This window comes from Scleropages formosus, chromosome 24 (assembly GCF_900964775.1).
Source record: "Scleropages formosus chromosome 24, fSclFor1.1, whole genome shotgun sequence".
Classification (NCBI taxonomy): Eukaryota; Metazoa; Chordata; class Actinopteri; order Osteoglossiformes; family Osteoglossidae; genus Scleropages; species Scleropages formosus.
In genome coordinates this window covers 21,664,337-21,685,702 of record NC_041829.1, presented here as the reverse complement: position 1 = coordinate 21,685,702, position 21,366 = coordinate 21,664,337, and the positions used below count along the sequence as shown (strand labels likewise).

At 45.9% G+C, this 21,366-nt stretch overlaps 2 protein-coding genes across 3 annotated transcripts; one reads left to right on the top strand and one right to left on the bottom strand.

Moving 5' to 3' along the window:
* Positions 1 to 80: 80 nt before the first annotated feature.
* On the top strand, positions 81 to 1,896 carry ndufb4 (NADH:ubiquinone oxidoreductase subunit B4). The gene is made up of 3 exons (XM_018761275.1): positions 81 to 279; positions 1,095 to 1,238; positions 1,726 to 1,896. The coding sequence occupies exons 1-3, from the start codon at positions 103 to 105 to the stop codon at positions 1,786 to 1,788; spliced, it is 384 nt and encodes a 127-aa protein (XP_018616791.1). The 5' UTR covers positions 81 to 102; the 3' UTR covers positions 1,789 to 1,896.
* A 469-nt stretch (positions 1,897 to 2,365) lies between these two features.
* Positions 2,366 to 9,653, bottom strand: hgd (homogentisate 1,2-dioxygenase). 2 transcript variants are annotated; one of them, XM_018761274.2, is made up of 15 exons: positions 9,499 to 9,653; positions 8,464 to 8,535; positions 7,797 to 7,885; positions 7,566 to 7,671; positions 7,147 to 7,206; positions 6,954 to 7,045; positions 6,783 to 6,817; positions 6,457 to 6,536; positions 6,088 to 6,187; positions 5,622 to 5,746; positions 4,729 to 4,833; positions 4,443 to 4,569; positions 4,039 to 4,220; positions 3,208 to 3,364; positions 2,366 to 2,910 (listed from the first exon to the last, which is right to left on the bottom strand). In XM_018761274.2, the coding sequence occupies exons 1-14, from the start codon at positions 9,511 to 9,513 to the stop codon at positions 3,221 to 3,223; spliced, it is 1,332 nt and encodes a 443-aa protein (XP_018616790.1). In that variant the 5' UTR covers positions 9,514 to 9,653; the 3' UTR covers positions 2,366 to 2,910; positions 3,208 to 3,220. The 2 variants fall into 2 exon arrangements, with proteins under 2 accessions (XP_018616790.1, XP_018616789.1); XM_018761273.2 differs by having other exon boundaries at positions 2,366 to 3,364; positions 9,499 to 9,652.
* Between the last annotated feature and the right edge of the window lie 11,713 nt (positions 9,654 to 21,366).

Genomic DNA, 21,366 nt, shown 5'->3' with positions numbered 1-21,366 from the left:
GAGAACTCTCGCGATATCCCCGAAACCGGAAACGAGAGGACTTGAAGGCGAAGTCGTCACTTCCCCTTGCGGGCAAAAAAAAAAAAAAAAAAGGTGCCCAAGATGGCGGATTATCGAGAGGCGCCCTTGGCCGCTCGGCCGAAAACACTGGAGCCGGCCGAGTACTACGAGCTTTCCCCGGAGTGCAGGCGGGCCGAGGAGGAGCGCGCCGCTCTTCGGGCTCAGCTGAAGAGACAGTATCAGCTGCAGCTCAACAACCCGCACCGGAGGGATCTCATCGTAAGTGCGCGGAGTGAGACTGACTGAGAGTGAGACTCGAGTCGAGTCAGAGAGAGACTAGTAGAGTAGAGTGAGAGTGTCTGTTGTTGTGGCGTGTCTCATGTGAGTGGGAGACGGAGAGATACCGTGTCACTCGTGTCGAGGCGAGGAGGGACTCGTACACTCTGACTGTGTGTAATCCAGCACTGTGTGTAAGCAATCCAATCGATCATATCGTTTACCCAGATTTTATGCACCAGCCAGGCTGGCTGGCTGGTAATTTAGGCTAAGTACTTTGCTTGAGGTGAGACTCGAACCTGCGACCTGAGTGAGTACTCAGTACTGGAGTAAGAGCTAAAGCGGCGAGCGCAGGACTACTGCTCTCTCTGTGCACCCGCCGTTCCCGACGCAGGCGTAGCGCTCGGCTCGGGCACCAGCTGCCCCACACAGCCAGGCAGGCTCAGGCTCAGGCCCAGGCCCAGGCCCAGGCCCACACTTGTTGGCTTGCCGCTACCACCAGGCAAACCTGCCTGCCTGGACGGAGGAGACCCGGATCAAGCTGGCGTCAGCGAGTGCTCTCTGTCTGCAGTGGCCCCCCACCCCTTCCTCCACCAGACACGGACGGCAGAGTCTAGAGAGAGAGAGACGCTCCAGAATGGTGGCTTTTCCACGCAGTTAACTTGGGGGCTGTTGGGGAGATGATATTGCTGCATTTTGCAGCAGTAATCACTACGCGCATAACTGTAAAATTGCATGAACTCGCCCTCTTGTCCCAATTTGGCTGAATATGTTCCGTCTGGAAGTGTACGTAGCGCATGCGGTTTGTCTTTTTCCAGGAAGATCCGGCTCTGACGCGCTGGACGTACGCGCGCACAAACATCTACCCCCACTTCAGACCAACGGCCAAGACCTCGCTTTTGGGAGGGTTGTTTTCGGTCGTCCCTCTCTTCGTCTTCTATTACATCTTCAAGACTGACCGGGTGAGCGGAAACTGCTGCTGCTGCTTTTGGTGACGCGGTAGCTGCGTGAGCCGTCCTTGTGACTCTGAATCGACTGGTGTGTGAACGATTCTGTTTTGGACGTACAACTGTGACTCCTTTGCCTTCCTCTCTTTACATAACTTTATGTGCAATTTTTTTCTGTTTTTATCACAGTACACTGGTACATGCAAGATTGAAAGAAGCAAAATGCAGTGAGGGATGACATTGATCTCTATTTGTTGTATAAATACTTAACTTAATACACCAGTTCAAAGAAACTTATTAGACTTGGCACTCGCTGGTGTAAAAACTTATTGAGTAGCAAGTTCCTTGTTAATTGAAGTGCCTCTGATTGCTGCTGAAATGGATAACAACATTTCCCTAATTCGTCAGTTTACGTGTGTGTGCGCGCTTGAGTGTAGGCTGCTAATATAGTAAGATGTCGCACACCTATGAGTTGACCAGTCATTTGTTTATTCTTCCCCAGGACAAGAGGGAGGCTGCCATCAAAGCAGGGCAATACAAGCGTCCATTTCAGCTCTCCTACTGACTGCAAGAGTGCTGCCAGCCAGTGATGCTGCGGGGGCTTCTAATGCCGTGTGTTATGAAGAAGTGTGAGAACAAACCTGTAATAAATGTAACGTATGTTGAAAACTAATACTCTGACTGCCTTCCTCTTAGTCTTGTCCAAATGCAGTAACTGAGAGCAAAGTTCTCCACCTGAATGTAAAGGAACTGCTTAGAGCATCTTATAGTCCATGTCTGTTCTCTTACTGCTCCTGGGTTGCACTGAGAGATGGGTGTGTTGCCATACTGCATAACTCACCCTGTGCTAAAAGAGGGTTCGACACGTTGCACTTGTTTACAATGAAATGTGTGTACACACACACCCTGCATGTTTTGCATGTTTTTCTTAAATGGGTGGTCAAGCACCAGTCCTCATGGTTAATGGTCATCTTAACCCTGGGTTTGTACACTTGCCTATGTGAGTTAACTGTTCGGTAGTTGACAGAGGGTGAAGACAACAGGCTCTTTTCCTCGAGGACCCCTTGCTCTGCTCTGAAACACTTTAAACCAATGTGTCCAAACAAGTGAGAAACTCATGAAAACATCAGATGAATCCATAATCATTTTAAGGCTCTTTTACTTGTCCAGAAGCAGATTTTCATAGAAAGTACAATTTGACAGGGAAAAGGCTGAACAGTGGTATTGTAATTACTAGTAAGGTAGTCTGATTTGCATGTGTGTGTTTTTAGTGGGAAACAGTCAGGTGATGTCTGGTAAGATGTAATTAACTCATCAGTGCATAGAAGCTTTGCCAAGACTGATTTCCCCTTTTATTCTGCTCAAATGATGTCACTATCAAGTGTTCTTGTATCTTGTATTATCCATCCCCTTTAGTACTTGTCTATGTGTGTTTTTTGCTAATGTATCATAGTTCATGTTGTGTGCATGTATTTACAGCACATATTCCTTTAGTCTTACTTTGCATGTGTGTTCCTCCCCCAACTTGAGTGCCTCTCCCTGCCTATGTTACTTATGTTCTCATACTGCCCCTTTATGAGGATGTATTTTTTTTGTGCATTTCTTCCCTGTACGCTGCTGAACAGTATGACAACATTCCCGCGTTGGCGCTGGGTTTCCGGGCTGCTTGATCTGCTCTCTGCAGTAGCTGCAAAAAGCACCAGTGTAGTTCAGCGATTAGAAACACATCTTTAGGAGGGTCCCCCCCTGAAAATCCTGCCAAATGTTTGCGCTTTCCTTACCCCAGTTTTATAAAACAAAAATGCAGGTTGATCAGAGTGAATTTACAGTATAAGAGCCAGAGGTGTGTGGGACAAATCCCTGCTTTTGTCATACTAGTTTGAGTGTAAAGGCACCTGTTGACAGTGAGCCCATTGAGGGTTAGCAGTTATTGAAACTGGATGGATGGGTTTCTCTAGAGTGGTCACTGCTTCATGGTATCTACCTCCACCTCTATTCTACTTGCTCTTTGGTTTCCAGTTGGGGTTAAAGTGGGTTTGCAACCCCTCCCAGCACGTGTAGTAGCTCTTGTCCAGGCGCTGGCATTTTTGTAGCGCCCACTGGGTGACTGCCATGCTGAAGGATGACTCAAACATGAAGGCCTGCCAGGAGCAGTCAAAAGGAACATGTGATAAATATTAACCCAACCAACAATTATTGACCCCTTTATAGAGCTGGATAATTTTACTGGAGCACTTTAGAGTAAGTACCTTGTGCAAAGGTGCTACAACAGGGATTTTACTCTAACCATTGGTTCCAATAGCAGCAGCTCTAACCATTATGGTAGCAGGAGGGCCAGTGAAGCATAGGCCCTCCTGTGTTGATCATGATTGTTCTCTATGTCCTACTGCCCTGGAGACCAGAGCATCCTTCTCAGCAACAATAAAGTCATACAGAAACTAAAGGACTGAACACTGCACCTCTCATTACTCCTTTATTCTACTTATGTCCAGTAGTGCATACTTTAACATGAAGACAAGATCTGTTTGAATCTTTCCATTTATGTTTATTAACCTTTCAACACAGTGAGTAGAAGTGCTGCCTTTAGACCAGGAGGTTGCAGGGTTGAGCCCTGGTTGCAGCTCTAGTACCCTTGAGCAAACTAAAGTGCTCCTCTAAAATTAGGCTGCTCCATTAACAAGGGAATAGGTAAGGGGCTCTGGGGAAATATATCAGCTCTATGAATATGTAAATAAACACACCTGGGTGATAAAATGCTCATGAGAAAGCCTAGCACTACATAACTGGTTCTGTGAGCATAAGAGATGTGTTTTACCATGGTTCCTTCAGCAACCCTCTCTGGTTTGAGCACAGCAGTGCTGTTCTTCTCAAAGCAGTCCACATCAGGCCCGTGTGGAGTCATGATGCTGTGCAGAGTGGCCCCTCCAGGCAGGAAGCCCTCCTCCTTGGCCTCATAGTGGCCCTTGATGAGCCCCATGAACTCACTCATGCAGTTCCCTGAGGGAAGGACAGGGGGTGCTCTAACACCACACACAGCCAGGGCCTCCACCACCATACAACTCTGGGAGGGGTGCAGCTAGGGAGACTCAGCCAACTCTAGAGCATTGGCCTGAGAAATGCATACTGCTTAACAAGGTTGTGATGACTGGAGCTTGGGCAGAACACTGTGGTAGAGGGGGAAATGAAGCACTTGGTTGCCTCTGAGGTTACTGGCCTTACTGTGGTAATACGGAGGTCTGAAGGTGTGGTCTGCCACTCCCCACCGGGGAGGAAAAATGACAAAGTCAGCAACAGCTACCCCAGGCCGTGCGGACTTCGCCGTCAGCACAGTAAAGATGGAAGGATCCTGAGAAACAATGAAGATTGTGTCAGGTTAGATCCTCAGAGCTCCACCCTGCAGGGTTCCAGGATGAAACAGCTTGGCCCGTACAGACAAGCACGTGTGTCAACAGCTGCCTGCATGCATGTAGATGTTCGCACATGTAGTCCAGCTGCAGAGCCTCACCGCATGGTCGAAGGCCACGCAGTTCACCACCATGAAGTTGTCCAGGTTGTACTTGTAGGGGGTGTAGTTCCCATGCCAAGCCACCACATTGAAAGGGGAGAAGTTCTGCAGAGACAGACCCAATGAGGCTCTGGCTGGTTCACTCTGACATCTCATTCTCATCTGCCACTAGTCACTGCTTCACCTCCCATCCCAGGAGCAGCAGCACGGCTAACCCCTCCAATATGAGGTCACATTTTACCTGTGAAACCTGAAGAAAAGGGCAGCACGTGCAGCGAAAGGCCTTGGCCGTGGTCATTAAAACCACAGCAGTTTTATAAAGTGTTTTTCACATAATGTAGCCATGTGGAGCCATTCAATAAATGCTCCAAAATCAATACTGTTCATTACAGCTGCCATCTCCAGCACATGCAGGGAGTGACACACACACACACACACACACACACACACACACACACACACACACACACACACACACACACACACTAATTTGAGCAATTTGGAGGCTCAGCTGGAGAACAAGAGTTTCAGCCCCAAGCTGGAGAGAGCATTGCACTGTGGGTGTGTACATGCTTGTATGTGCAGCAGAGGGGACATGAATGTAGTGGGGAATTCTTTAAAAGAAAAGAAAAAAAAAAAAAAAAAGTTGCACTCAACAGGATGTCATGCACAGATCTGCAACTCCAACTTCCAATTCCAAAAGGCAGGTCTAATTTAATTTACACAAGGCTGTGTGTTTGCAAGGACAGATGAAAGATTGCCAGGGGTGCAGTGATTAAGGAGCCTGTGAAGGTCATATGGCAGCCTCTTTAACCACTGCACCAGAGAAAGTAAGTGTGACAAGAAGGATAATCACCCCTCAAGTGTCCCACACACACCACACACACCCCTACCTGCTGCGAGGAGAAGAGCTTCCCCTGGTACTTGTTGATAACTGCGTAACCCCCGGGAACTGAGCGATCCTCGTACCACGCAACAGGAACCAGGAAATCCCTCGGATTGGCCAGACCGTTGGCTCCTGGTGTTATAGTTTTCACATGGCCGTTAGTGCAGTCATGTTGCACTACCGTGGCGAGTGTCACTCAGGTCTGCACTTGCTGGTATGGTACGGGTCAGGGCAAGAATTGGGGTGTTTTGCAGGAACTGCTACCAAAGCGGGGTTGGCAATAGTGGCCTGTTTAGGGTGCTGCTATTTGTGGAGGACACCTCAGTGCTTCTGTCATACTGGAAAGAAATATTCTGGGAAGGTAATATTACATTATTTTAAATGTAAAAATACTGTAGGAATAACGTGCACAAAGTGAGCCGACTTACCAGCGACAGACTTGACTAAGTGACACAAAGGATGTTCTCACTCACCAATGGGGCCCAGGTCCGGAAGCTCAAAATGCACACCGTACACCTCGAGAACATATCCCCTGGTCTCCCCGAACACATCCACACCGAAGCGCATTCCTTGCTGAAGCAAACAGGCGAGCGAGTCACGACTGGCAAGTGGGTCCAGCACAACCTTTAATGCCGTTGTTACTATGAGGGTCACAGGCCCCAGACGAGTCCACATTCTGTACAAAATCGCCAGGTTGTGTTTGTACCAACAAGTCACTTCCCATACTAACGTGAGTGGATGTAGTCTGCAGAAATACTGCTACTTCTCACTGAGCCCAGTGGACTGGGTCTGAACACGCAAAGCTGGTTCAGTGCAACTTACAACCTGCTTCCGTTTCTCACCTGAACAACACAGATCTCGTTAGGTTCCACCATCATCTTGCCAAATTCTGTAGTGACCAGGATTTTCCCCTGCTGTGGGACTGAGAATTGCAAGGGTTGGAGGTGCCACAAAATGTTACCCAGAATTCTTTAACAGTGATCTGAAGACTGCAAATCACTACCCGTCTTCAACAGAAGACAAGAAATGCAAGTTTTAGGGGAACGGTTTGAGAAAAGGCACTTTTGGGGAGCATATTCCCCACTCAAGTGGAATGTGCTGCTAACAATTTCACCAACCAGAAATGAGTTACTGACACACCAGCAATGCAAAGGTGTCATTGACTTACCAATGAGGAAGTCTCCATCCGAGTTGTAGAAGCACCTGCACAACACAACCAAAAACTGCTTTCGTTATACACAGAAGTTTCTGTAAAAAATAGAAACTTAGTCAAAGTGAGCATCTAAGTGCAAAGAGACCAATGCATTAGGGTGCAGGAGGAAACGGGCTTAGTACCCACTTGTCAGTCATAGAATAGTTGCATGTGTACACATGGATGGCAATTCCACTGCGGGCTCTAGTGTCGCCTGCACCGCACACCGTGTGCAGTCCCTAGACCGGCAGAGGCACAGAGCCAGGCAGGCAAAAATTCAGCAAACATGAGACAGACACAGACACACGGAGCTCAAGGTCACTGGAGCTTTGAACCTTACCATCACAAAGTCCACCTTCCCATCTGCAGCTTTGGGAATAGTAAATGGAAGCCATCGGAGCTGGTAAAGATGAGAACACACATGTCGATGGCTATCACAATACAATAATGGATGTATATAATCTATTTTTTTCTGGAACTAGGGAAAGGATTCCTCCATGTAGAATGTCACTTTGAGCCAGTTCACTATGTACAGGGCTCATACACAATTGTCAGGGACACAGCTGAAGGTAAGGATGAGCAAGAAAGTGTCACAGAAGGGTCTTGGTGCAATTCAGGGATCCCAGCAACAGGGTAACATGAAACAAGCATCAAAACAGCCCACTGAAGAAAGTAAAAGCCCAACCACTTCCTCACCACGTTTGGAATTGTCCCAGAGTAAATATGTATGGGGCAAAATAATGTAGTGATTTACAGTACCTGGTTGGGATCAGGTGCCACGTCATCCCACTTGTCCATCAGGGCCTCGTGCTGCATTGCAGCGAAGGGTTTGTGGCACACGGAGGGCCGAATGCGGTACAGCCAGCTGAAAGCAGTCACTTTACAATGAGATACTTGATGACAGGCTACCTGTCCATGTCCCATCAGGACATCTCAGCTTGGAGCCATTTGCAAGCAGAAGCGATGCTCCACTGGTGCATTTGGTCATACCTGCGCTTGTTGGTTGTTCGAGGACAGGTGAAGGCGGAGCCAGAAAGCTGCTCAGCATACAGCCCGTAAGGACAAACCTGTGGGTTGTTCTGCAAGAAAGTAAAGATGATTTAGAGAGGGGAAAAAAAAAATAAAAAAAATAATCTTTATTGCCAAGTATGTTCACACATACAAGGCATTTGACTTGGTGACACTTCCACAGCACAGACAGAAGGGTAATGTGGAAAAAGCTTTAGGCACTTTTGGAAGCCAAGATGTGAGGATCTGTGAGAAGAGTCCAGAGCAAGGTGTATGAGAGATGTAGCATACAGCTGTGTGCTTCTGGGAATTTAAAGTGTAGCACTGCATGTCTCAGTCACATGACCTGATTTCACAGTTACATTACATTTATTTATCAGACACTTTTCTCCAAAGTGACATAGATCACTCAAGATTACATTTAGCCCCAAGATTCACTGCAAAAAAAAAAAAAAAAAAAAAAAAAAAAGCTGAAAATATGACTTCCTTATTTTACCATTGCAGGATACTTGGTCCCCTCTCAGCTGAGCTACTAACGCTGCATCAGAAAGGATTTCATCGTACCTGGTGCAAAATGAACGGTGTCTTCAACCGCCCTGAGCACAAGTGCCCAGCTCCAATAAACCGAGAGCAAAGGAACAAGCCTCACCTGTCCTTCTGGTAAAGCACCCGGGCAGCGGGGGTCTTCGGTGGCAAACTCATTGCCAAATCCACTCAGGTACTGCAGTGGAGGAGAGGCAAAGAACAGCAGAGGGAGATGTTGAGTGAAGAGCCCATCAATATGTACTTAGTGATCTGACTCAAGGGGACATTTTAATAGATGGAGGAATTTTTCCCCTAGTTCCAAAGGACATTATTCTTAACAGCTTGTACACGTCCATTATCGTCTTATATCTTGCGATAACCATTGACGTGTGTTCTGATGTTAAGCTGCCCTCAGTTATCAGCTTATGCTCGTTACATTAGAGGGAACGCACGGCACACATCTGGACGCAGATCCGCCCTCCTCCCGCGCACAGATGCCGCAAAACTCCCCGCAGCGCCCGAAATAAGAGCGAGTCGCCTCTTCCTGCGCTCGCGGTCGCTGCACGAGCCAACACGGAAATCGAGTCCAAAACAGACACTGACAGTGCGGCCAGCGGAACTCTGTGGTAAAACCATGGTACTGAGGAGAGTGGTAGTGCCCCAGGTACAGCATTAGAGACACCGACTGTCTGCCGGGGATTTAAATGTTAATAATTATCTGCTAAGTTAGTTACGTGGACATAATGACCCCACTTATTTTAATGTCTCCCCCCCCCAAAAAAAAACTCTTCGAGAAACGCAGAGTCGCTTGCGCAGAACATCTGGGCGGATGTCACTTCCAGAGATGTGATTGGTCCGGCAGGAACGCCCCCCAACCAAATTGAAGAAGAAACCCCCCCCCCACATATTTTTACTCTTTTTGAAGAATTAGCCATTTTTTTTAAAAGGACCACCGCGATCATGATCATCATCATCGCACGGGATAAAACCCAGTAGAGCGGTGGCGCGGTTCATCGTTCCGCTTTCACCGAGTCTCGCAAGTTCAAGATTGACTAAAAACTTGAAGTTGAACATCATGGAAAGAACCCGAAAATAACGACGCAGAAGGCAGAGGGCACGCGAGAGTACAGTAGAGCGGGCGAACGCTTTACTAACCAACCTTGAGTTCAGCCATGATGACGCCTTTCGGTTCGCTCGCTCGCGCGCGGAGGGGCGACGGTGCGGACGGAGCTCGAGACACGGACCAGGCACGTGGGCAGCGCGCGCGCGCACTGGACGAAGGTCGGCGCGCTTGTTGAATTTAAACGGTTTCTCAACGTGCGTTTAATTAAGCCGACCCGCGTCACGTGACGTCAGCTGGTTCGGTGCCGCCCGCGAGCGCGTGGCACACTTGGAAGCGGGATCATTTTTCTCATAATTTCTTTCATAACTGAAAGGCTACGGCGCGCAGCCGCTGCTGTGAGTGATGTACGCTGGTTTTTACCGCGGTATGCTATGCGACAAGCAGCAAAGTGACTGTACTGTACTGTGGAATCGCGCTTGTGTTGCGCTGCGTCTCTGTTCTTCTGCGCGGTGGGAAAAAAAAGTGTCTCCGAAATGAATTCATGAACTTCATGTGGTCAATAACAATACAACAAGTAGCACTACAATGACCTTATGCGAGTGTACACCTCCACCGAGCTCTACCTGCTGCTACTCTTCCCCTACTAGCTAGGTAAGGGGCTGTTCGGACCTTAAACCCAGAGACTTTACTTTAAAAGCTTAAAGTAAATACATGAAACTGGGGTAAATAGAGTAAAGGTGGAACGAGCCTGGAAAATTTCATCATGACACTAGACTAGTTCACTAGTCCATTGGGGGTTGTGGGGACTTACTTGAACAAGACTGACAGTGTGTCATGTGCATAGATAATTGTAATAATAAATTAATATATTTATATTTACATTTATTTATTTATCAGACGCTTTTCTCCAAAGCGACTTCCAATGAACTCTGTGTAGTGTTATCAGCCCACACACCTTATTCACCGTGGTGACTTACACTGCTAGATAGACTGCTTACAACAATGGGTCACTCATCCATACATCAGTGCAAAACACCAGTAATACGTACAAGAAAGCAGTGTACAGACTGATATTGGAGAAGTTAAGTCTGTTGGGAGAGGTTCCACATGAGAACAAGGAGCCTTTGCACGGTATCTTTATGTAATAGATTGTTGCAAACCGGTGTGACAAAGGCAAATGTGGCTACAGTGTAACGACAAATCAGGCGCCTCTTCTCTTCTCTTCTCTTCTCTTCTTTGCTGAGGGTGCAGATGGGGCTAAATTAGGACAATTGTCACGAAAAGGCACAAGTAAACGGTACCTGACCCTCCAGTCAGAACATACCTTGAACCAGCCCATCAAAAATGGACCTTCCCCAAAGGTGTCTAATTTTCATTTTGCCCTGTGCCTCTGAAGGTAAAACGTTTGTTTATTGCACCGCCTTCTCACCGAAAAGGGAAAACGTAGTAAAAACTACACATATTTAGTCCAGCTCTTTGTCTGAATAACGGTGGCAAAGGCACTTTATGGAGAGTCATTGGCTTTATTTCTCTCAGAGAGCCTTTGGTACTTTTCTCATCCTTGTTTCTTATGGAAGGAGAACCCAATCGATCATGCACTGGTGTGTGTGTGTGTGTGTGGGTATGAGACTCGGGTATGTATTCGAAAGGTTTATGAACTTTGGAGGGGCCACGAGTCTGTGTGTACTTGCTGTTTGTGAAAACAAATGAAGCTGTGATCTTCTGAGGCATTCTGAAAAGGAATCTATAGTCCTAAACCTTGAACATGTATTTTCACTAAGTGGCAAGAAAAAACAGCCCAAATATTTCATCGTAAGATGAGCGATGTTACAGTTACTGTACACTGGAAGCCTGTTTGGATAAGACAATTATATTTGTGACGTGTATCATCGAGTTTACAGAGAACAGCTCAGTATTAGCAATAATAATGTAGGACCAGCATGCGAGATGTTGATAGTGTAACGGCTGGGTTTTTGTCACTGTGTGTCACTGTGTCACTACTGAACATGTGGTCCTGCTTCTTCCCTGGAGCTCACGCCTCTTCCTGCAACTCCGCTGTGCTCCCGCTGCAATGCTGTGCAATCGGTTTAACGTGAAGACGACGAGTGCCGTGCGTATACGCGCTCACGGTCGAGGCACTCGCATTAATACGTAAGAGAAGCGTTATTCTGCAGTCATTAAATCATGGCTACATTTGCCCAAGTCCACTGCAGCCGCTCAAGGACCACACACACAAACACACCAAAATCTTTAAAGTTGCATTTTATTATTATCCCCTGTGTTTTTAAGACATCAGAATGTCACCGAATAGAAAATTACCCTCTTCTCCCACAGAGAAAATTGCTTTGGAATTGGAATTGGTTATAAAGTACTTTTAAAACACAGAAATAAAACACACAAACATAATTACTTTTGGATGGAATCTCATACTGGCCTACGGCTGGTCTTTCCAGGTAGTTACGCGCGCAGGCTGCTGAGGGGCATGTGCAGGCGGGGGGGCCCTAATCATCTTTGTTACTGCACACAGGGCCTGAGCGTTATGCTAATGCGCCTGATTAGAGTCGCTCCCAGAAGCAGGCGACGTGCCACAGGCCACATAAGCAGCACAACGGCACGCTAATGAGCACTAAGTGAAGGCAAGCAGGCGCCCCCCAGGGGAGCGGAGCAGCTCACAGCTCTGCCCAAGGGCCTTGGGGCCACGCTGCTCAGGGGCAGACGGAAGCTGTGACACGGTAGCACGGCAGGGCGGCGTCCATCGCGCCAGCCGCGCTGAGCGCTTCCTCAACGACCCCAAGCCCCGCCCACACCCTAGGCCTTGCTGGCTGGGAGGACACCTGGAGCCGGAGCTACAGACTGCAGCTGGAGGCCTCCGGTTCGGGGGGCAGCGCCCAGTGGGCTCCGCACTGCCGGTCAGGGAGGAAGGAGAGACGGGGGCGGGGGAGCAGCTCTGATGGAGCGTGCTCAGTCGAGGGACTCTGTTAGAGCGCTCGTCTCGCAGCTCCTCGCTGACCTCGACCGAGCCCCGCTGGGACTACAGCTTCACCGTCATGTCATGCTGGCAGTGGGGGGGATGAGCCAGGGATAAATCCTACCTCCCTCCCACGGTGCCCGGATCGAAGAGCTTTTCTCCCCCTCCGCAAACCAGCGTGGGGGGCCGGGGGTGACTTGTCAGCCTGGGAGCCAGGCGCCGGAGACAGATTAGCGGCTCACACACCCATCACCAGATCCACTCCATTATGTTGCTGGCTTTTTAGAACTTTACCTGCTGATACAGGGAAGTTCTCCTGACAAGAGGGGCTGTTTCTCCACAATGATCTGCTTACTTCTGCTTAATTTCCCACATGAGGTACGAGCCAACCTTTCGTTGGGTTGAAATTCTCCCTTTGCTTCACTTGTCATATTCCTAAGCCACTCTGCCATCTACTGGCCATAAGCCACACTTGCACCATCCCACCAATTCCTACACACATGGTGAGGCCCAAAACATGCGAGAGAAGAAGCATGTGGCGGGGGGCATCAGAGAAGGCTGGTGTTAAAATATAGTATGGGATAGAGTGGCATGGGGCAAACCCAACTGCCTTGGGCCCAGGTTGTGCAGTAAGTGCAGACTCTGTGTGTGTGTGTGTGTGTGTGTGTGTGTGTGTGTGTGTGTGTGTGTGTGTGTTCAGGCTGGAGAACAGGCACCATTACTGCCACTAGTAGCAGCACAGAAACAGGCATAGCTCATGGTGGGAAGCCCATTCTGCCTGGAATTGGTCTACAGGGACTGGCTCCACCATATTTCGGATGATTATCTGAATCTATCACAAAAATTGCCTTGAAGCAGAGACAAATTTAACTGAGAAAGCCACAGCTCCATTTCAAAATTTCTAAGAAAATATTCCAATTTTTGGTCCATTTCAGTTGAAGCAATCTCTGCCATTTTTTTAAACATTGTTTGTTAGGGTCATAGACACACACCCTTACAAAAATGTTTCAAAACACAAAACCTAAAATGCAGAAAACATTTTGTTTCACTTGTGTCTAAAATGTATCATGCATGTTGGAAAGATAAAGCAGTTTACGGTAGTTCATATATTGTATATGATCGAGAAAACATTGCAGATTAAATGCTGAAATATAAAAATTATTTTTGTGTTCCTTCTGCTTGTTCTCTAAATAGTATTACTATTTTTATGGTAATACTATTATACTAATTACTATTTTTATGGTATAGTACTTTTATGGTAATTGTTCATAACAAAGTTGCTTTTATAGTCAAAATACTGTATATTCAACACAAAATCATTCAGACATGTTCCTTAAATTTAGTAGAATTAAATTAAGTAGAAACATAGTAGAACGAGTTTTTAATGCTGCAGTACAGTACCGCGTTTGAACTCGGTGTAAATGAAAAGCACATAATGTGACAGAACAATAAGCCCTGGACCTTTAGCATCTTCCATGAGCTTCCATTTACATTTACACGTGTTCATTTATCAGACGCTTTTCTCCAAAGCGACATACATCTCATGGAAAATACAATGTGTTCATTGTATTAGCAGGAAGAGACACTTAGATGCAGACGTGTGATTCTTAAGTAGTCAGTTTCTTTCCAGCACATGAACCAACATTCATCACACAAGTAGCTGATAAAACTTTATCCCAATATCGACAATTCCTGATCGCCTTCCTAATAATTTTTTCAGCCTTTACATTACATTACACAAGTACACGAGGTTCCACGCAGCCTGTAGTGTGAACTACAACGCAACGGCTCTGTACCTTCAGCAACGTGCAGTTTGTCGTCAGCTTAGCGCTCCTCTCCCTCGCTGGGGGACTGTGGCTCATCCTTCTGTGTTCTGGATGCTGAAAAGCCTAAATTTCAGCTGAGAGTGCCATGACTGCATGTGTCTCTGCGGACTTATCTGGTCGAGACCACAAAGTCTTGAAATGCCAGTTTGAATTAATTTTTTGCAGTTGATTGGTTGAATTCTGGGCCTCATTTCTGAAGGTGTGTCAGTTCAATTTAATTATTATTTTTTATTTATTTATTTTTAATATTTGCTAACCCACATTAAAGGCTTGCCTTTGTCCTTGTCACAACCGTCCAAGTCCAGGGGGTACACCCTAGATGCGATGCCAGCCCATCACAAGGTAGTCGCGTTCACAGTCACACACTGCGATCAATTTAGAGTGACCAACCCACCTGAACGGCAGGTCTTCGGAGTGCAGGAGGACACCGGAGCAAGTTACCGAACCCGAGGAAAACCCACGCAGACACAGGGAGGAAACGCAGACCAAGCTGGATTTGAAACTATGTCCAAGCAGCCCAGGCACAGTCACTACCTGCTGTGCTGCCGTGCCACCCATTCAATTCTTCAGTTATCCAATTTATTTTTATAGCGTGCTCTTCCCAGCAGAGTAACGCAGAGTGCTGAACGACTGAGCAAAGGTAGTCGTAATAAACCAAATAACAGCAGCTATACTGCTCGAGAACAGCGGTCAAGTAAACCAGTCGGTAGCTGAGGAAAGGAAAACAAAAAATTCCCGTCCATGAAGACAGGGAGAAAAACAAACCTCTGAGGGTCCAAGTACCACTGGTTCTGCCGCACCCCCCATTTTACATAAAGGGCTGCAATTGAAAAGTCCAGTATACTATGCTACAGCAGACTACAGTCTGTGAAGACAGAAATTGTAGTCTAGGCCAAGATGGCAAGTCGCTGTTGTAAAGCAGTCATCAAGTTCCACCATTAGCCTGTTGATCTGGTGGACATGAGTGAGCAGGTGGAGCTATGGGCTCCCAGGGGGCTATGGTGTTCCTTAGGGTACCGCAGTGTGCCCAGAGGAAACAGCTAGTGAGTATAACACTAACAGTGAAGCAAAGAGCCAAACAAACAAGCTATGAACTTGGGAGAGATGGGGGTGCAGGAAAGTAAGTAAACTGCTGGAAAACTAAATGAAAGATACAGGATTTTAATGTAGATTTACAAACGGCAATGGAAGGGGTGTCTTTCAGAGCAGCAGGTAGGCCATTTGGTGATGTACTTAGTGGAGCAGTTGTAGAGTAAGTACACAGCTCATGGCCACTGCAGCAGGGGGTGTGATGTGAAGTTTCACGGTAAAAAAATCACAGTATTTTCACTGTACATTATAATGCAGCACAGTTCCTTTCCGACGACCCCACTGTAAGTCCACTTCGTCGTTTGTGGAAAATCCCCTTGTGTTCTCGCTATACGAAGTGTGAAGATACACTAACGATTAACATGCATGTACGTATGTGTACTACGTGGTATTAAGGGCTTTCTCGTATTTTCAGAATCACAAATTTAACATATTATTCATGTTAAAATAATGCTGATAACGAACAACAATAATACGAATGCAGTGAAATTCTAATATTTGAATAGTTGTAATTAAAGTAATAAGATGAAATATTGTCCAGATAATTATTCATGAATGCTGCAGTTAATACTGTATGGTGTTCATTTGTAAACCATGCATACTCCTTTTTGGCTTGAATAAATAACAAGTGAAAAAAATAAAAAAGTAACTTTAAAGAAATGACAAACAATACGGATTAACAATAGGAATGGTGCATGTAACATACGGGCCCCAGCACAACAGTACGAGTAGCAGAGAGTGTTTGCGAGCCGACAAACAACGCATTGTACAAAATATAAATAATCCCTTCATAAAGACAAAAGGTGTGACCCCTCTCAGTTATGCAAATTAGCAGCACAGCTATGTAGAGTTACAGCACACACACACACACACACACACACACACGCACGCACGCACACACTACGTGGTCGAGTGAGGGGCTTTACAAACATATCAGCTTCACAGAAAGGATTTCCGCTCCAGTCACTCATAGTATTGAGTGCGGCATGTCGTTACTCTGTTATGTCCCACAGTGTCTAAATGTTGTGTAAAATGGTACAAGAAAGAGGCAATGTATTAATGGTAAAACTGTGATTCATGTAAGCGTGGTAATAAATCGAACACAAATTCTGTCCTCACACTTTCAGTTAAATTAAAGCTGAAGTTGTTACTTTCCAGAGTAATAAAAGTGATGGAAAGTTAATCATTCTATGATGCCTGCGACAAAACCCCAGCCAGCCGAACGCGCCTGGCACACACAAGCAGGGCCGAGTATGGAGGAAGCCACACCGCCGCTCCCAGGTGGCAGATTCTCTACGAGACAACCGTCCCCTCTGCGTCTCAACCTGCTCCCGCGTCCCTTGCCCTGTTTCCCTGTCTCACTGCCCCAGTCCTGAATCCTCGTCCCTGAATCTCGACTCCCTCGTCCTCAACCACTGCTTTGGACTACGACCCCAATCTCGAACATCCATCAGAACGGCGTATGGCCCTCGTTTCTTTGACCCGCGCCTGTCCCCGAACACGTCTGTGTCTTCCCCTTTGGACGGACGAGCAAACAAACAAACAAACAAACGGTTCCGGCTTGGGTCCTACCTCCTGTCTCCTGCTCTGGTGTGCTTGACACATCCATTCATTCATTACTCATAACTGCTTCTCCTAATGCAGAGTCACGGTGGCCAGGAGCCTATCCCAGAGGCAGAGGACATGAGGCAGGGTGATGACTGGGTTTGACTCCAGTCCATCAAAGGGCTGTAAAATGATTACTTGAATATGTAATCGCTACCTAAAAGTTACTAAGAGCTGAATAATTAAAAGATTAATTATTGATTTATTATGAGGTCAGTGTTTATATAAACTTGTCTTGGTTAGGGGGTCATGATGGGCAAAATGAAGACACATTTAACCCACAGCACGTTGATATGATGGGTACTTTGTATTAGAACTAGACTTTGAGGCAGTGTACAAACATGCACACAGAGACTGTATACAGCGAACACGTGTGGGGCTTGAGATACGCACACACATCAATACACTCTGTTTGAAAATAATGTGAGGTTTTATCATATCTGGCCATACAAAAAGAAGGTTCAGTTTGTCACAAATGCCCAGCTGCTCCAGAGGTCAGAGGGATGCTGCCACACACAAAGTGGTTGAGGAGCTTCATGAGCGAAACCTCCAGAAGCGTTTGCGCTACAACACACCATCGAGAATATGATTTCCAGAAGCTTCGTAAGCTCTGTCTGAGCCATGTTACAAGCGCTGCGGCAAATCTGAGTTTTATAATATGTAATTTATCTCATCACATAGTTTTCAATAATTTACATAAAACGCAGACAAGGTCAGATAGCAGCGAAGTCCTTAATTAATCCTAATCAACTTTCATTTGCATCGCAGTATTTGTAACAGTTATTACTGCTAACTGAATAAATGGACTTCTTCAATTTCAAGGGGGAAAAAGACACGTTTTGATAAGCTCATGAAAAAGAAAAAAGAAAGAGAAAGGCTTCATTAGCATACATTAGTCTGATGATATTAATAAAGAGCTCGTGGAAGGATTCTTCCACAATTTGCTAATCTTAACAGGCAGATTGATACTAGGCCGCAATCAATAAAGGGCATGCGGGAACAAAGCACTTCTTAAATAAGGACATATTCATGTCATATGGACACTACGCAGTCAGTGTAAAATGAATTATGTCTGCCAATGCACACATAACACTTAGCATGGATATCATCCTTTCCGTAAAATCTACTACTGCAGTCAGCCTTCGGTTAAAATATGCACAGCGAAATGAAGCGTGGTGACATTCGATGAGATGACCTAGTGCCATACTGGCACCACGCAATGAACGACAGGAGAAGAGCCCAGTAGAGTACAGTTAACTGCCAACGTCACCCGCTGTGTTTGTGCCAGTGTCGCTGTTTGGCGGAAGTGTGTGCTGCGAAAGCATGACCGCGGAAACCGTGCCTGAACGCAGGAGTAACTTTGGCCAGGATTCAGGAATCGGCATCTCCAGGTCACACCGAGACACAACAGTAAGTCACTGCTTCCTTCTACACGGGACAAGCAGCTCTTGGGCTCCTGCTTTCTGTAAATGTGTGCGTCACATGTGTCATATATGACGTCACATCGATGTGAACCTCAGCGGGCCATCGAACGGCCGCTCTGCGCATAAAAGCACTCCTCTGGGCTGCCAGTTTTTCAATGCACAGTCAAGGGAAACATTCCATAAACCACATATTCCGTAAACCACTTTTATTCCATAAGCCACATATTCCATAAGACACATATTATCATATTCCATAAACCACACAGTTAGTACCTGCGTGCCGCTACAAAACGAGGATGAAGGAACCGTTTCTCGTTACTATTTCCGCTGCTGCCACATCCTGGGCCGTGTTTGACCATATGACCAAAGAAAGTCATGGTTAAAGACAAATCCGTCACCGCCGGTATAAATATTAAATGACCACTTTCCATGAATGTAAATGATCGATCCGTTCGGAGTCGAATTACTTCTTTGTTTTGCTCTGCTGGGAAACAGGAGCTGCGGTTCAGCTCATCGTTCCATCCGCGGCAGTTTCCAGCGCGTCCTCTTAATAATAATAATAATAATAATAATAATAATAATAGAAATTGCTGGCGCCTGAGCCAAATGCTCCTTCATTGCTTTCTGTCGTCTTCCCGTCCGATCGCTATGCAGCAAGTCCGAGCCGAACCTAGTCGATCCGAACCGAACTGGGCAGAACCGAGCCGAGTCGAGCCGAGCCGAGCCGAGCGGGTCACCGCCGCTGTGACCGCAGCGCACCTGCAACTTGTCCCACTGATCGCCGCTTCGTGCTGCTCCTTCAGCCACATGGAGGCTTTACAAGTCGGTGGGTAAAAAAAAAAAAAAATATTACATGTAATGTAATGTAATAACTGGGAAGCTGTTGTGAAACAGCTTAATAATAAAAAACCTAGCAAACTAGTAGTAAACGCGAAATGAGTGCATTCGAGCAACGTTCAGAAAACCTATGGCGCAAATATAGTAAGAGATACATAAATATATTCTGCCTAATAAATTTTAATAAACAAACTAGCCGTTGAATAAATAATAAAGAATAATGGAGAAAAACAACCGGTCATCTAATGATAAAACGTGTTTGTGTTGGCCCGTTATTATTGCACGGATCTGCAGTATGTTGTGTGTTTTCTCATATCATGACATATCATGACATAAGGTTACATACAGATATTGAGAGGGACTTCCGTCCCATCATGAGCTGTTTCGCAAATGCAGTTATTATAAATAAGGAACTCATTGACTGTGACCTTAACCCTAACTCTCTAACCCTAACCCTAATCCTAAACTAAAGCAAAAGTCCCTGGAATCCGGTGAGCCTGGAAAAGACGCAAATACTAACAGGAAGCGCCCTTTGCTTTTTTCTAGCTGGGGGGGAACATGCATTTCTTGGATCATTGTGGGCTTTTTTGTTCCCACTTTAACTCTTGTTAACGCGCAAAAGCTCCTGTTCCTTGTCCTTAATGATCACATTTACCCCGGTATAATATCGTTATTCTGCACGCGGTGTCGCCTGCTCCCTCAACTCAAGTGCGACTCGTCCAATGTCACGAAAGCAAGTGTGAGATAATGGAAATAGTGCGAGTGGAATAACCAGATATTATCACAGGAAACACTTCAGATTTTGTTAATTAATATGCCATTAGGCGCAATTACCGAGAATCAACCTTAATCAATGTAATCAGATAGGTAATTAAACTGTAGACATAAGCTGCTTTACATCAGTTAATGATTAATTAGTATTTCGGCACATTTTTTGCAGCCTCGTGACAGCTTCCCCCCGTACTCTTATTTTATGAAAATCCGAATCCAGGATGTCGTACTTCAGACCAGAAGGTGGCGCTACCCGAAAAAGTGCCAACTCCCGTTACACTTGTACAGTACTGTATTTTGATGCGGGCTCGCGGGCCACGGAGCGCCACGCGCCGGACGACGGGTTCGCGCAGCGCGCGTTTCCATCTTTCTCCTCTCTTCGGCTTTTCCGAGGGATGCAGCAGAAAACACTGTGACTCGATCCGTTTCACAAGTGGCGTGAGGTCCTGGCGAGCCATCATTAACAGGAGGAAATAAATAAATATCCCAGATCATCATGCGTCTTAGTTTGTGCCAATTGTACATTTTTCATTTTGTGTTAATCATCACTTACTGGTCACATGATGATAATATGAAAAGCCTGCTGGGGAATATTTTGTGGCCGGTTATCCTCTAGCGGTCCAGTACGACTTAGTGAGTTAAACAGAGTACAAATATTAGGAAAGGAAAAAAAGAAAGAAAGAAAGAAATCAGTGCGTCGCCTTTATATAAGGTATGTTGTGCGTAATTAGCGCATCTCGACGAGGCGCCGCTTGTCTTGCTGGAGACAAATATGGCTGACATTTCTTTTCTTGGGTTAATAACAGAGTCTGAATAAATGAGCCAAATTGTGTCCCTAAATTACATGGCGCTTCTAAATATCGGGCTGCATCGCGCTCCTGTTTGTGACCATGCGAGGGAAAAAACATTTTTATATTACTATTATTGCCATTATTGAGTTGATCTGCGGACACACGGATCTGATTCGATAACCACGCAATAAATGATTGTGGACAAACCTGGTTCAAAGTGACACGATGGTATTACATTTCAGGCCTCAGAGCAAACAAACAATTACTGGACGGAATTATCGGACAATGTTGTGATATTCCGTGCGTCTAAAAATACCAAATTAGTACGTGCAATTTTAAACCTTTATCAACAGAGGGAAATGATATTTCAGGAAAATATCGAAACAACCGCCCATTCTGTTTTTCTTTTTTTTAAAAAAAAAAAAAAAAAAAAACTAAGCCAATATTTTCAGAACATAACTATGCAATTTCACTGAAACGTATAAGCGCAAAATGAGACAACAGCACGAAGATGCGATTCGTATCGTACAGCGCGAATAAATCCCCCGTACACATTTACTTGTGTTTGTTCAATTTTAAAGAAGCACAAAATAAATTAATATTATGAATTTATTCTTCATTCGTTTGGAATATTTAATCTATGACTGTATGTT

Coding starts and splice junctions, on each gene's coding strand:
- hgd (XM_018761274.2), bottom strand. Junction 7,672..7,796: donor CGAACAACCAACAAGCGCAG/GTATGACCAAAT, acceptor GACTGCTTTCAG/CTGGCTGTACCGCATTCGGC. Junction 4,834..5,621: donor AGCTCTTCTCCTCGCAGCAG/GTAGGGGTGTGT, acceptor CTGTCTCTGCAG/AACTTCTCCCCTTTCAATGT.
- ndufb4 (XM_018761275.1), top strand. CDS start 103: ATGGCGGATTATCGAGAGGCGCCCTTGGCCGCTCGGCCGAAAACACTG. Junction 280..1,094: donor CGCACCGGAGGGATCTCATC/GTAAGTGCGCGG, acceptor GTCTTTTTCCAG/GAAGATCCGGCTCTGACGCG. Junction 1,239..1,725: donor ACATCTTCAAGACTGACCGG/GTGAGCGGAAAC, acceptor ATTCTTCCCCAG/GACAAGAGGGAGGCTGCCAT.